General features: G+C 42.7%; 1 protein-coding gene across 3 annotated transcripts in view; it reads right to left on the bottom strand.

Moving 5' to 3' along the window:
* The window catches only part of MPPED1 (metallophosphoesterase domain containing 1), a 63,350-nt gene extending 59,417 nt beyond the window's left edge, over positions 1 to 3,933 (bottom strand). The window contains exons 1-2 of one of the 3 annotated variants that reach the window (XM_077178405.1): positions 2,602 to 2,740; positions 2,198 to 2,453 (exon numbers count right to left, since the gene is read on the bottom strand). Coding sequence is in view for 1 of the 3 variants with exons in the window: in XM_077178404.1 (XP_077034519.1) it covers positions 3,145 to 3,906 (762 nt within the window). In the remaining 2 variants the exon portion in view is untranslated. Of the gene's footprint in view, positions 1 to 2,197; positions 2,454 to 2,601; positions 2,741 to 3,144 lie in introns of those variants that run through there. The other 2 variants (XM_077178404.1, XM_077178407.1) reach the window with 2 other exon arrangements.
* Positions 3,934 to 16,337: the final 12,404 nt, after the last annotated feature.

Genomic DNA, 16,337 nt, shown 5'->3' with positions numbered 1-16,337 from the left:
ATGGGAAGTAAAAGGATAACAATCCAGCGACCTTAAAGAACTGTCTTACATTAACCAACTTTGCTTATATCTTAAAAAATAACCTAGAATAGTCAGGATTTAAAATGAAGGTTTTAAGTTAGAAATAATAATTAGAAACTTTCCTCTCAGACAGATGAAATAGACATATGGAAAATGATGACAGAACCCAAACCGATGCATGATCCAGAACACCCAAATTAAAGTTTCCAGGGCTACACTGAGTCTTATTTTGAAAGCTCATACTGTATGTTGCAATATTCTAATATTCCTTCATGTAACTGAACGTGTGAAAAGGCTTTTCCTTCAGCTTACCTTGCACATCCTGTATGAATTCTTCAAAACAAAATTCAGCAAGGATCAAATGGACTGCACTGAATTATTTGTATTATGTTTATTAACCAACTGAGATGAAAACTGTTCTTGTGGATGAAAAGCATTAAAATTCTCAATTATGAATGCACTTTCTAATTACTATTTGATATTGTTTCCATATGTCTGAAAAAAAGAAACTGACTGGGTAATTGACTAAGCAGTTACCTGGTTTCAGGGGATTTGAGTCCCCTTCCTTGTAATTCAGTGGCAGAACTCAAGCTGACTTAAAAACCAATGATCTCTTTATACAATTTTACTTGTTCTACTAAATAGAAAAGTGCACTTCAGTGTAACTCTTCAGGTCAAGAGGACTGCACCTGAGGCAGCAGATCTGAACATGTTTGGTTCCTACCAGGACATTAATCTTTTGTTCTGATTTCGTATAGTACATTCAATTAAATAAATATGACCACAAACTACACTACATTCTATGAATCATTAAGTGAAGAAGCAGAAACATCAATGTCAGAGTCATCTATGAATGTATGCCAGATCAGAACTCCAGTCTGCTTTACATTCCTGCTGACAGTTCCCATAATGAGCATGCAGCATTAAATAAAAACCATGACCTGTTTAAACAAAGATCAGAGCACCAGCTTTATCTTTGCATTCTCTACTGTTTGTTGTTTGGCATCACAAACTAACACCAAAGCAAGTCTCTTGTTAATAGCAGCCCAGAAGGTTTTCATACAGGGCATGAGGGGATGGCTCCTGTCCACCAAGAACATTTGTGTATCTTTAAAATGGGCACTTTACTTCACACGAACATATATACAGGTATTCTCTGCAGTTACTTTGCTGTGAATCATACCACAGGAGATCAGGAAGAGAAGAAAGGAGTTAGAGGGGATAGTGTACAAGCAAGAAATTTTAAAGATGTGTTATGTCTCGGATAGATTGAGACAATGAAACAAACCCCAAGAGCCAAGCCAAAACTGTTTAAACATACCATTGAAATTTTATGGGTAGTAACTAATATTAATCAGTTCACATACATATGATAAAAGGGAAAACTACTACATTTAATAATTTCAAAAAAATCTATATATAAATAGAAATCAGTAACCCCCCTATTTTTGTAGTACACTACCAGAGAATTTACAATGTCTGTCATTACGAAACTGTTTATTACAAATAGGTGCAACACAGATTGCCCTTCTTCAAAGACTCCATAACTGGTCTTCTCTTAAAGATGCATGATTTTTTGGTAGTCAGATTTCAGATATACACTTTTAAAATGTAGCCTTGCATTTTGAATATCTGCCTTAGAAAAAGTGAGAGTTCACTTCATCACAAGCTAATTGCAAAGTTTAATAATCCTGCCTAGTTATCAATTTATCCAGAATATCCGGAGCTCCTTTACATTAGTCTAAATTAACCACAAAATTCATTAAACTGAAGTTGCAATGGCTATCAATACCATACATTATCAGCAGATCTCTCAATGATAATATTGTTAAGGTACAGACTGTGCAAGCAGGAATCTTCAACTATTGATCTTCCGCCAAAGAGAATGAAGCATTTAAAATCTGCCCAGTTTCTTCACGTTTCCCATCTGTACCCTCAGTGTTACCCACGGACAAGCACACCCATTTATAAATGCATTCCACACTACCCATCTGAAAGTGTGAGATAGAAAACGCTAATCCTAAGAAAGCAAAGAAAAGAACTGAAATTTCTATCTAAATGTCCTCAACCTTTTATCCTTTTTTTTTTTTTTTTTTTGGTCTGCTATACTGCTTTAAGCGTGCTAGATACCAAATAACAGCGCAATAAATCACATGCAAATCGGCATGAATCCTACCAAACTTATTCGAGCGGTTTCCTCCCGGAACAAAACTTTGGAGGTCACTCAATCCTCTCCTACGACAAAGGGAAGCTCTTCCTCTTCCATCACCCCTTCCCCCGGCTGTGCGAGGAGACTATCGGGGAAGGCGCGCACGGCTTTTCCACGGGGGCTTCCTTGGCGGTGCTGGCCGGTGACGCTGAGCACGGCGGGGGGATGCGAGGGACAAGCGGCCGGGGCGCCCGGGGCTCCCGGCCCGGCCTCCGCGGCAACTCTGCGAACAAAGTAACTTCGCGGCTGGGCGGCGGCGGGGCACGGCGGGGCAGCGGCCGCTCTGCCCTCGCCAGCGAGCGCTCGCACGGCCGGGGAGAGCAGCCCCGCAGGGACCGGCAGGGTCCCCGGAGCGCGGTGCCAGCCCTTACCTTGCTCCGCAGCCGCTCCGCACGGCCGGCGGCAGCAGCGCCGCGGGGCCGGGGCACGGGATGCTGCGAGGCTCCCGGCGCCTCTCCCTCCGCCTCTCTCCCGATCCTCAGAAAAGCCCTTCCCCCCCTCGCTCCCCCCCCCCGCCTGCCTCACTCTCTCTGGCTTTGGGGCATAGATATTATGTGTATATATATACGTGTGTGTGTGTGTGTGTGTGTGTATATTTTTTTTTTTTTCTTAAGAAGCCAAGGGGAAGCTTGGTTGGGAGAAGCAAAACCCTGACGCGCTTGGGGGTGGGTAGGTGGGGGGTGCGGCTGGGGGGGCTTCAGACCCTCGCACGGCAACACAGGCGGACCCATCCCCCCCCCCGTCTCCTCGGTCCCCAGCCGGGGGAGGCGGTCGAACCTCACCGCCTTCCACTGATCCCGCATCGGGAACGGGCCCTGCGCGCGATTCTCCCGCCCGGGGCGGCCGCCCGGACCCCAGCCCCGACCCCCATCCCTGCGGGGGCAGCGGGGCGGGGGGGCTCCCCATATACGTACCCTGCCCGCCGGGGCTGGCTTGAGGACGCAGGATTTTGTGCGAGCGATCGTCTCCTTCTCCAGGAGCTCAGCCTCCCCTCCCCCCCGCCTCCCCTCCCCCGCCTCCCCCACCTCCTTTGGGGGGCCAGGAATCCCCCACTGCCGGCCCTGCCTCCTCCCCGCCCGGCCGGAGCGCTGATGCGCCGGGGCTGCGGCGCTGCATGGCCCCGGAGCTCGGTGCCCGCGGCCGGGCTGCGCTGCCGTGAGCGCGGGCTGTCCCCTCCCGCCGCGGGCGCGGGTCAGCGGGGGCGGCGCGGGGCCGCCTCCGGCGGGAGGGGAGGCTGCGCGGCCCGGGGCACGGCGTCCTCGGGGAGCGTGTGCGTGCGGCCGGCGGGCAGGACGCTCCGCGCCGGCCTTTCGGGCGTGGGGGTGCCGCTGGTCCCCCTCCTTCCCGCGGCGGTCAGAGGGAAGTTTGGCACCGGGGCTGCGGGGGGACTCTCCGGGCAGCGCCCCGCGGCCAAGAGAGCCGCTGCCCGTCCCTTCGGCAGCGCAGGTGGTGATGGGCGAGAAGGGCGCCGAGGGGACTCCGGAGGTCCGGTCCTGGCAGGGGGGACACGAGGGTGGCCGAGGTGTCCCTTCCCTGACAGCGCCTGGTGTATTTCTCAGAGGCACCGAGCACGCACAGCTTCCCTCGGCTTCGAAATCAGGCCATCGTAGAATCATAAATATATAATATTGCACTCCTATGATATTATGAGTAGAGAGCAAGAGAGTTAAACGCATGCATTGAGGAGAGGCAAATTACATGTAAAGGGCTTTACAGCCCAACTGCAGAGCGATTCTCAAATGAAAAAATTTCAAATCCTTACAAGAATAAATTTAATTCCTGCTCGCACGTTCCCGTATCGCCTGCTAGGCAAGAAAGCGTGCTGGATATCGAGCAACGATTAGTGGAGTTACATCTGGGTTGGGTACACATGGTGACTTACTGCTGATCAAACAGCAGTCTGAAAATCCCAAGCTAGAAAATATCCATTATGGACAGAATAATTGTACTTTCTACATCTCTTCCAGGTCAGGATGAAACAGAGAGCTCTGGGAAGCGTTCTGGAGGAAAGAAAAGAAGCCTTCGAGCCCCACACACGGTCCTGTATTACCGAGCAGAGCCAAACTCGCACGCAGGCTCTGCCCGGGGCAGGGGGACCCCACGAGAAGTTCCCGTGCCCTGGGCAGAGACCCAGAACTCCAATACTGGACCTGAAAACCTTCCCCCACAGCTTCCATTCCTGGCAAAACATACGTATTTATCTTGAAAGTTTGCTTTTTGACATGTCAGCGGTTTTGCAACAATATAAATGTGCTTGGGAAATTTTTGATCGGCCTCATGGTTAGGACCTATTAGAAGCTGCAGAACATATTCACAATCAATTCACTTATTCAGATGCATGAATACAAGCTTAGAAAAGTAATTACAGGCACCTTTTTTTGGAAATCTTGAGGCTGTGTGGTTTCCCCACGGGAAATATGAGTAATAAATTCCTACTTAAAAAAAAAAAGAAAGAAAGAAAAAAGAAAATGTGCTAAGCATTGTTCTTATTTATTTTTGTCTTTAATATCAAAAATTGTTGATTTAATGTTCCAGGTGAGGCAAGGATGGCTGGATGCAAATCCTTAATTTTCACAGAAAAATGAAAATCCTCAATTTCAACTATTCCTTAAAAAAACAATAAGAAAGATTTGATATTGATAATTTCGATCTTCTTTTCACTTTTTAAATTTTAGTTGTCTTTTGTAAGAGAAATGGATTTTTCTTTTTTGGTGAATGTATAAACAGAAATCAGCTGGTCAGTATTAGCAGATCTGGCCATTTTTCTCTTTCTTTTGAGAGTTAATGTATCTATATAGTTAACATCATATCTATATGCATTAAATACATCTGGTTTAGGTTTAAAATATTTTATTAAAAATTAATTTATTATCCTCTATTGTTACTAAATGGTGAATAGTACTTGACATTTTTAGTTATTTATGATTTGCATCAAGTTGTCTTTGTATGAAAACTGACATTCAACTAAAATTTATTTGAGGTCATTTAAAATTGTTCATTATAACTATCTTAAAATGCTTGATGCATTTCAAAAGTATCTTTGCATTTTAAATTTTCTGAAATAACTGAAATAATTGCCCCTAGAAGGGGAATTAAATTGGAGGCTTCTGGTAGCCATGGCTTTGACAATCTTAGAGAAAGCAGATCTTATCCTCTCACACTTGGGTTTAGCTGTAGATTGACAGAGGAAAATAGGCAATCTTACTTTTTCTTCTCTAATGTTGATTTTTCAGCTTTAATAGTCCTTAACTGAACTACTCAAATGGATTGAAACAAAGAAGATATTCACCCTGCCTGCAAAAGAAACTGCAGCTCTCAAAAATTGCTTTCCTGCATCAGTTACATCCTGTTCCATCTGCTTAGCCAAGGCACTCAGTCAGGCTGGTGGTGTCACCCTCTGAAGCTCAGGAACAGCAAACATCTCTTTATGTCAATTGAAGAGGTGCAGACAATGTTATGCGATTTTTTTGTTTTAAATAAAAATTTTTGGGGGAAGATGCTATGGAATTATGTTGTCCAGCAAGGACAATCCGTATTTGTAGGTATTTTGATCAAATTCTGGGATAATGAAGCAAGGAACCCCTAAATAGTTAGCTTTGGTTGTACAGATTGTTACTTCAAGGTGGATGGGCTTATATATATCATTTTTGAATTATTACTTTTGAAGATGGAAAATGCTCTATGTGAGCACTTAGGTAGCAACAGACAAAAATTAATTTCAACTGATAGGGGAGGAAATGATCCTCTTATCTAAAGTGAAAGGCAGTTGGGCAAATGAAGTTCAGACGATCACTGGGGAAGGCAGAAATAGATAATAAACATAAACCTGTATAACAGTGCATCATTTCGGCTGAATTTTTGTACTTGATTTGGCTTCTTGCTGGTTGGCAACTATTTATGTGTAGTTTAAATTAAACGTGTGCTTCAAAACCACCCATTAAATGAACAAATCCAGCCCAGTTTAGGATTTTTTTAATGTTTCTTGAGCAGTTTTTCCAGATAAGAGTTAGTGCAGACTTCTGTCAGCACAGTGTCACAGCAGAAGAGGAGCAGTAGATCACTGCTGAGTGACAGCCTCCAGCTCTGAAATGTGCCATCCATCCCCTCGCAGGTTCTCTGTTCCCCATCACTTCTGGGACATGTCAGACTTCCTGCACATGCCCTGCAGAGCTCGTCTGTGCCTGTGCACTCCAGTCTGCACCTCCCAGGTGCTTTCCTGAGACATCAGATGGAATGCACGAGTACAAGGAGCAGCTGATCCACACAGTCTGGGTGGTCTTTGCCAGGACAGGAGGGTATGTGGTGCACCTGAGCTCTGAGGCATGGCTGCATGTCCATGAAACCTGGACAAATACAGAGGAACATCAGGTTGTGCCTGGGCATGGTTATTACATGGAGAGAATGATGTGTTGTCCAGGATGGAAAGATCTGTTCCTCAGGCAGTGGAGCTTCACACTGCTAACACGCACACAAGAATAAAAGTTTAAAGGGGTTTTTTTGCTAAATTTTACATCTTTTCCACAGAAATTTGGAAGTGGGTCTGATGAATGACTAATAACGCATTGTCATTTCTTTAGTGGGGAGGAGGTCTCTAACCTGTGTGATATTTTAAAGCTAATAAATAAACAGCTAATTCTTAACACTAAACTTATCAATCAAATCAGCCTTGTGTTGTATTGCAGTAAACCTTAGCGATCTCCTTTCAGCTGGGGTTAGGTGTTCCCTGCAACTCCTCATAAAATACAGAGCTGTGGTACTCTGCCTGTGGGGAAAAAGCCTGGAGCCACATAGTGATGTATCTGTTCAGCAGTGTGAGACAGAAATTCCCTATTCACAGCCCTGCACAGTCAACATTGCCTGCTGGTAAACTTTAAATTGCCCGAGTTGCTTAATGTCGTGATTAAAAGCCATTTGTTTCTTTCTTGTCCTATGCTGTGTTTGGCAAAACAGAAGGAACAAAAGTCTCACAATTGCTTGCATGCCCAGCAAACAATTGCACATTGTCCAATCGTATGGGTTTTTCTTGTTCTTAAAAATATGGTCTAATAATACTATAGATACCAGAGGACCTTTTCATTTCCCCATTGTGAGCAAAATGAAAAGCTGAAGTCTTGAATACCAAAGTGCAATTCTGTGACTTGTGAAACTGAGTAGGCATATCCAGTAGCTACTGAAAAATGATAGGACAAAACCTCAAATAAGCCATCGTTTCTTCCCAAAGATGCCAATAAAAAAAGGCTTTGGAATAATATTCAGCTTTTAATTAAGACAAATGAGAAATGTCACAAATAATGTGCATTACAGGTCACAACAAAACTGTGTGGAATGTAGAATTTCTCCTGTAGAATTTCTCCTTAAACACTGATGTAATTCCAAGTCTCATTTAACATGAGTTTTTCTTGAACTTTACTACTATGTCAGAGGCTGAGATACTGCAAGTGACTCAAAAACCTGAATAGCAGTTGCTTATGTTCCTAATAGAAAGATGAAATATCTACATCCTCTAGTATTAAAAATAGAAAATGAAGTAGAGAGAAAAAAAAAGAAAACAAAGTATTTGCATTTTGAAAACTGTAGAAATATATATTTGGAACGGCACTAAAAGATGAGCTGCTTTTCAGGGTTGTAAATGAAAAAATATTACTGGGAGGCCATCTATAGCAATCAAAGGCTTTTTATTTGGCTGGTTGGTTTCTATCAGTGATATGTATTCTTCAGCTGAGGGGAAAAAGTCCATTTCAACAATTGAGTGGACATATTTGTGCTCCTATTTTAGGAACATATTCCTTTTATAGGCATTAAACAGAGTTTACTATTGGAAAATTTTCATTTATTACATCTGCTTCATGTAGGGTCTTTCATGTAAACATTATAAAAAGGATTTAGTGTTGGATTTAGAAGTTGGGGTTTGGGTTTTTTTGCCCTTTGTTCTCATTTTGTATTTTATTTCTTTGGAGAACTCTTTTTTCCCCCCTTTCAGGAAATTTCACATAATCTTTTCCATTCGTCATCAGCCAGGTTGCTGATTACCAGAGTAACTGCCAAGCTTTCAACTCCTTGTCATCAATGGGCTGTGAATGACAGACAGCATTAATCTTGGCAAGCTCCCACTCTCCTTTTTGCCTTTCCCAAATGTAATTAAACTGCACTAATACAGCAAAAGAAAAGCTGCAGCTTTATTTTACTCACCCTAATAACATAACAATTAAATCAGAGAAGCACACAATTCAGTCAAATAAACCCATCACGACAAGGGAATTCAGAGGTAAGGGAAGTGTGGATCTATCATTTAGAGAGAAACACCAGCAGAGTCTTCCTTCCCTTTCCTGGCACTCCAGTGACTGCAGTATTTGACCTTCGGCGAGATGAGTCCAGCATCCAGGAACCACTCTCTTACAGCCTGGGGAAAGGCCTCCAGTGTTTCCCCTTCTGCTGCACCTTTGGGTTAAGCATAAAGGGAATGATTAGCTTCTCCCACAAGTGATCTGCTGTCCCCCACGTAGGGGATGGCTAGATAAGGAACAAAAAGCTTGGGGGTCAGAATATACAGTCTGGACAGCACTGCATGCCTTGGCCACCAGAAGGACATGGCATTCACCTGAGCTTTGAGGAAGCCTTGAGTCTTAGGCTTAATGTCTGTAGTGGCTAGAGGACAGCCAGGAGTCAGGAGGAGGGAAAAACCCAAGTCCTCACCTCACTTGCAGGTCACTGTGGAAATCTGTGGAATGCACATACACCACCAAAGCAGATAAACTATCAGGAGATGAATATATATATATATATATATATATGTTTTTTCTGGATCAAGGCCAGTGAAGAAGTTACTGGCTCATAGAAAAGCAATGGAATTTCCCCATAAACCTCTCATCCTCTCATTTCTTGCAGCAGGATGGGAAGCAAGCACTCCTAAGGAGGCTGAGAACTGCCTGCCACGAGCTCTGTTAGCACAGCTCTGAGGCTGGCAAGAGAGCCTGTCTCGTCCTTCAAGACATCCTTAAAAGTAACACAGTTGGCTTACAAGACAAAGCAAATTTACAGTAATGCAAAGGAATAGTTTGACTAAATGCTGACAGAAGAAAATAAAGGCTGTTACACAACTAGCCAGAAACAAGGGGCACCATATTCAAAATGGAAAAGCCAGGACCCTCCTCAGCCTGTATTTGACCAAACCCTTAGGCCAGCCTGGCTAAACAGACTAAGTCTGTCTGCTTGTGCAATTTGGGTGAATAATGGTGACTGTTAGCTGACAGGTGGTACCTTATAAATCCAGCCTGTGCCAAATTCTCTGAGGAACTGTTCAGTACATACTGTAAGTAAATATGTAAGTTCTGTGGAGTAAGTAATTTACAACTCTGAACAAATTGTCCTACAATACCAAAAGCAGCTCAATATGATGATAATTTTCCAGAGGAAGAAAACTTTGGCTGAAATCATCTTTTAGACAAAGTTTAAAGCAGGACTTTTTGTAGGTCTAGAGCTGGGGTGATTTTTTTATATGCCTGCTAATGTGGCTAAAGTGGAGTGAAAAGCAAAAAGGAAAAAAAGGGAGGCATGTAAAACATAAAAATGTAAGCCCACTGGGGAAAAAGCATAGTTGTATAGTGGAAACACTAAAGAGATGAGATGGAGTTTGAGGTTTCTGTTAGATTTGTTCTGATACAGTACTGTTGCTTTAAACAGCCAGTTGCAAAATGGCCCAAAAGACCTTTTGGTTGAGTGTCATGATTTTCTACTTGATTCAGCAAAGATCAAGGCTGCAGTGTTCCAAGCCAGCTCCAGGCCCTCAGAGAGAGAAACAGCACATCAAACACCCACCTCATCTGTTTTTGCCATCAAGCAAAGAAAGAAGAGGCCACAAAGGACATGGAAAAAACATATCAGAAGGGCATAACTGAGCCTTCAGCTGTTCTTGTGTGTCAACCATAATTCTTGTTAGAAAAAAAAAACCATGGCAGATTTGGTTCCTGTGTAGAAACTACCCTGAGCACTTTAAAAGGCTTCCTCTGAGTTTCCATGAATAGATGATTCCCAAGACTCCGTAAAAATTTAATCTGATTTTCAGACTGAATACTAAGTGAAGATTGGCAATAGAAATTGGCCCTAAAAATGAGAGAAAATGCTTTTACTGCGAGCAAGGTTTGCAGTATTCAATGTGGTGGCCTTTGATTGTCATAGTGGGCAGCTACATTTGAGGCATTGCTAAGAGAGGCTTTGGTCCAGGACTACTCCTGGCTTACTCACTGCACCTAAATAACACCCTGGGCATATGTTGGTATCTTTGAACAAAATAAGATATATTTACAAATAGGTTGGGTTCAACCCAAAGCTGCTGGCCTGAAACTGCACCCAAAGCAATGGGGATTGTGTTAAAAAGAATGAATTTAGGACGGGCACATATAATAGCGGGGAGGGAAATTCTACTCTTAGGATCAATGGACACCAGAGAGCTCCCCAGAGACCTCCAGATGTGCAGTTTTGAGGGACATTAATCCTACCAGAAAAAGTTTTTCCTGTTTTCTTGCAATCACATAACATTTGCATAAACAATGTTATTTCAATGGTCATTGCGTGATTTACTATTCAGAGATGAAATGGTTATTTTGACTTTTTCTGTGTTAACTGACCAGGGCTGCAAACCTCATTTTCAATTAGACACAGATGCTACTGTTTATGGACTGGGTATTGATACAGGAATTAAAATTACTGAAGAGGATGACAGCCTATTAAGAGCCAAAGGTGAACTCTTACGGGAAAAATTACCTTATGTTCTGTAGGAGGTAAAAACTGTAGAATATGTTCAGAGCTACTTGTAGGAAAGAGGTTTCTGGTGGGAATGGACCAGCAGTGGTTCTTCAGATTCAGAACCAGAGGGGCAACTTACTTCCACCACAGACTGGAATAAGGGGAGCTATGATTTTGTAGTAACCCAAAAGCATGGACTGAGGCTTCAACATTGACTGATATTGATGTCTTGTCCAAATAACTTCATTGTGGGATTGATTGCAAATGCCAGCCTGAACAAAAAAGGAGCAAAGAATTGATTGTTCAGGGCAATGAGCACGTTTGGGGAGAGGTGATTTTTTCCTCCTCGCCTGTATTTTTCAGAAGTGCTAATCCAGTAGAACAGTTGCTCCAGGGATTCCCAAGAAACTGAGTGATTCCCACAGAGGAAATCTGCTACCAGAGTACTGTGCCATTTGCAACAGCCATCCTGGAATACAATCTGTCCCAGTGTGAGTGAAAACTCCTGAGGTTTTTTACACCTGAGTGAAAACTGCATTCACAGTGGAACGGCTCAGAGTTTACCATCAAGTTCTGTATAAAAGATGAGAGGAAAGCAGTAGACTATAAGATTTATTAGCTAGCTCTAGATCTACTGAAAAAGAATGATGTCGTGCAATGTCATAATTTGAAAACTGCAGGAAATTTTGAGGTGTTGTAAAGTGGTATGATCTCCTTTGCATGTGTTACAAATGGATGCAGAAGTTGCTAGGAATCATTGAGACATAGGAAAAGCCTCTCTTGAGCAGGATTTTGCTAAGCAGCTCTTCCTGATATTTATTATCTGCTTGGGAATTTCACAGTAGTTCCCAAAACTACACAGAGATCACTTGGGAAGGCATTGTCAGGGCCCTGATTGCACTAGTAAGTCTTAATGTCCCCAGTTAGCCCCACCTGAGCCCTCTATCCACAATACTTGAGAGACCAGGAGCTCTATTTAAGCTCAGCCTCAGCTCTTCATTCTCTTTTTAATCTGTTGGAAAAGTTATGGCTTAGAGCCCTGCTATGCAGCCAGATTTGAAGCTGTGCTCTGGCTACCTAGCTTGACCTGAACCTGCCTCATCATCACAGTCTTGCCTTAGCACCCAGATTCTTCACTGGACCTGGCCACCATCTCTGGATTTGTGCCTGCAGGTATTCTGAAGTTCTGTCGGAAGGGGCTTGGCCAGTGAGGCACCTGCCTTGGTGGCCCCAGCATTCCTTGGCTCACCTTCTTTTAGGAAATAGCCTTGCCCAGGTTGCTTCCTCATAGATACAAAGTAGTGCAGAATGTAACAAAGAGGATTAATTAGAGATGAAGTTTTGGGGTGAGTCATACACAGGTCAGGAAAGAAGTTTTGATTTGAAAGTGTTTGAGTAGATTATGAGACTCTTGGAAAAGTAAAATACCTGCCATCTCAGTGCAACAACTTCTGATAAGATGGTGGAGGAATTCAGAGTGGATGCTAGCAGTTCAGCTGACTTTCTTATCAACAAGGGGCAGAAATTAGTGTTTTGTGCTCCTTTTGAAGCTGTTGGAGTGTGGGCTAGTGCTCCTCACTCTTGACTGGGGGTTGAAGACTTCGGAAAATCTTCTACCAGGAATTTTTAGTGGAGTAGCAATTTTTTAGGTCATTCAGAAGCCCTTAATTCCAAAGGGAAGAAAACCAAAATGTCCTATGCTTGCTGGATAAGTTTAAATACAGCCTGTTATAAATGGGACTATCCACTGCTGATGTTCTGAGTGTGTAAGCCAGAAGTACTCCCCTACTCTTGGGTGTGGGTGCTGTGCTGAGACAAGACCCAGAGCACACAAGCCCTTCATTCAAGGGATGCTTGGAGTTTCTCAGCTGTGGAGATCAGGACTGCAGGGTGTGCTAGAGATGACTCTTTCAGTAGCAACAGTGTCATTCCTCAGACAAAAAGGATTTGTTAAAAGCATCTTAGGCCCTGTTTGATTTTACTGGATCTAAGATAGTTCCTAAGTTTCTGGCAAACTTTGGAGATTATCATGTCCTCCCTACAGAACACATCACAGATGGAACTACTTGGAACTGGGAGTTTGAGTCCCTATCACTGCTTTGTGAAGTCAATGCTCATTTTATCTGTGATAATCACTGAGCAGCTGAATGGTTTGGGGAACTTCCAGTTCAGAAGAATTCCTGAAAATATCTCACTTAGATTTGATTTGGACTGGAATCAAGTCTGAAAAGCCCCCTCAAATTTCCATTGAACTGCAAATCTTGCTTTTGAGCCAAATTTGATTGGAAAACTTAAACTGGCTAAACCTTGGATAGGGCCCTGCCTGGATCTGATGTGAATGCAAGTAGTGTCACTGGAGATAATGTGGGGTTCAGCCCTAGATATAAATTGTCATGTCCAACTGAGACCATTTCCAGGGTTAAGATTGTTCCTTTCCCTTTTTCATCCTAAAATTTGAGGGAGTACTTGTCAATCTCAAAATTGCAAAGGCTCTTTCAGTAAGAAGCTGCTGCCCCTGCCCCCACCCCTCCCCCTCATTAGGACACAATGTGCCACAGCCAGAAATTTCTGCTCATACACCTGACACTATTCAGGAGCCTTTAGTCATGTGTCCCTGCAGGCAGCCTGAAAGAGACCTGGGCAGGGACTGAAAAACCAAAGACAGGTGTGCTGAGCTACAGTTTGGAGTAGCACATGAAAACCCCTAATAGATAGGATACTATCCAATAGATAGATAGATACTATAGATCTATACTATAGAGAGCTGCTTAAAATTATGTAATTTGTATTGAATCCTCTAGAAAGACTCCTTGACTTACATTTCCTTTTGAAGGTGACATATAGATGTCAACCTTCTGTCCTAAGCTGCTGTGATGAGTAAGTGAAGTTAACAGATAGGGCTGTGAATTGTCTTGAATTGGATCCTAGAGCCTCCCTTATAATTCTAGTAAGCCATAAGGAGCTGTAAAGCTTCTCCAAGAAACACTACAGTAGAAGTGATGAAGATTTCAATCCAAACAAAGTTATTTGTCCAGAATCAAAGATACAAAGAGTCTTCTTTGAGTTCTCTTCTGCTCAGGCCAACAGGGTGGCATCAGAGAAATAGCTGACCAATCAGTTCCTCCTCCAGCTGGAGCAACCTGCAATAGCCAAATTGTGAATCAGCAGGTAGCAGGTGTTATAACACACACGTGTAACTTGCTAAAATAATTTTCACAGTTTAGGAGCTAGTTTCTTTTATTCACTGCATGGATCTTGTTTGTCATCTTGCTGTTTGCAAAATGGACAGTAGGGAAGAAAAAAATGTTGGCACAGGGAGATGTGGATCCTTTCACACTAAATTTAAGGAATAGGGACAAGCACAAAGGAAAATTCCACACTAGGAACTTTTTTTATTCATGGTACCAAGAAAAAGCATGAAAGATAATGCTATGAAGATTGGAAAATAGGAATCTCATGCCCCGATGTTAGAACCTCAGAAATAATGTGTCAAAGAGGTTGGAACATTTAGAATACAATCTTTTACTGTTTCAATGTCATCAACATGTTGTTCTCACTATTTTCTGAGACAGGAGATTTTATTGAGTCAATTTGTCTTCAACATGTTAAATGTACTGTGTGTAGGAGGGCAAGCTAACCTTATTTATAAAGTATTACAAGGGAGAATGCTAACTCACATTTGCACTCTTGAAAACTGTATTTCTTCTGACAGAAAATACCACACATTCAACACCCAGGCAGGTGTGAGAATACTGTTTCTTAAAAGAATGGCTTTAACAAAGAAGAAATATCCTGGGGGGTAACCTGGTTGTGGGGTTGAAGATACACAGACACGTTTATTTGGCTCTTGTCACTTTGCTTAAACTGCTCTCAGACCAGATACTCATCCATCTTCCCTACCCAAGTTATCTCTCAGAATAAGAACCTAAGATACCTTTTCTTGCTGATCCTGAAGTATTGGTCCCGTTTCTGTTTCATACATTGATTTAATCCTCTCAGCTCCGTCTTTTTTTACTTAATTTTTTGTTGCTCTTTGTGATGTACAGGAAGAATTTTTTCTCATTTTCTGCCTTAGTGTTAGTTTTGTTACCCCTTTCCTGCAGGTTTTGATAGAGCAAATGATACTCAACCCTTTGCATTTTGCTTATCTTTAATCCTGGCCACTTTATACCTCCTGTGTGACCCCAAGGGTCTCAGTTGTCCAGTCTGGTCCTTCTGACTGAGTTGGCTTTTTGTCACTGTCTGGTACAACCTATGCAGTACAACATCCCTCTCTGCTGCTGTACATACTCAAATCAAGCTGGAAGTTGGGCTACTTTGTGCTAATTCCATATTTTGCAGCAATATTCAAGAGACACCACCTCTCTAAGAACTCCTTCTGACTGAGGTGCTCTTCCTGAAAGTGATCTTCATAGTACTGAACTTCTATGGCCATTCTTTTCATGTCCCCTTTCCCACCTGGCAGCTGCCAAACACCTTTGGTATTTTCCCTGTTACTTCTCCTATATGCCTCTTTCCTGTACACACACACAGCTGAGATTGTGACTGTGTGTATTCCTGTACCTACGTTCCCTGATCTTTTCCTGCAATCTGTTTGAGATCAGTGGTTGTTTATTTGAAACTTCACCCTAAAAATCTAATTTAAATATATGCTCTTTACATTTTTAACTTTTGCCCCTTTCATTTTTCCTGCACAGACTTCCCTTCTCAAGGCAGATCATTCCTCCAGTCCCATCTTTTTCAACCCTTACTTTTTGTTTCCTAAGCAGCTTTCCTCCACTTCCAATGTGGTCAATGTGGCTGTTGGTCAAACCTCAACACGTACATTTCTGCAGAGTAGTCATCCCATATAATTAAAATATCTAACAACCTTTTTACCACTTAGCAAAGGTAGGTTTGGTAATATTTCTAGATGATTAATTAATCCTTAAATGCCTTCCTGTTTCTGAGAGGGATGCCATATGTTTAACTTTCCCCCCTTCAAGCAGAGGTGACATATCTGCTTTTGCTAATCATGTGAAAGGTGGTATCATATGCAGAGAGAGGATAACAAGCAGGCTGAAGCCAAACAAGTCTAAGGGGTTCACAACTTGAGAGGCATGGTCTGACACCTCTCTCCTTTTTTCCCCACTCTGCCAAATATTTCTTCAAAACATGACTGGCTTCTTCTCTTGCTAAAATAGGGGTCCTTGCCATACTGTGTCTTATGTCATAGATACTACAATCTGTTCTCCTTTGGCTTTATAACAGCAACCTTGCTTATTCAAGCTAAGCCACTAGAAGCCACAGTCCTTGGATGTCAGTCCCAAAGCTCAGTCTCTCTTTCCCTCTCCACTTTAAATTGTTGTATCAGTTTTCACACTGA

The sequence above is a fragment of the Agelaius phoeniceus genome, chromosome 5 (genome assembly GCF_051311805.1).
Source record: "Agelaius phoeniceus isolate bAgePho1 chromosome 5, bAgePho1.hap1, whole genome shotgun sequence".
Classification (NCBI taxonomy): domain Eukaryota; kingdom Metazoa; phylum Chordata; class Aves; order Passeriformes; family Icteridae; genus Agelaius; species Agelaius phoeniceus.
Note: the sequence above shows the minus strand (reverse complement) of the source record. Positions and strands in the feature narration are given on the sequence as shown.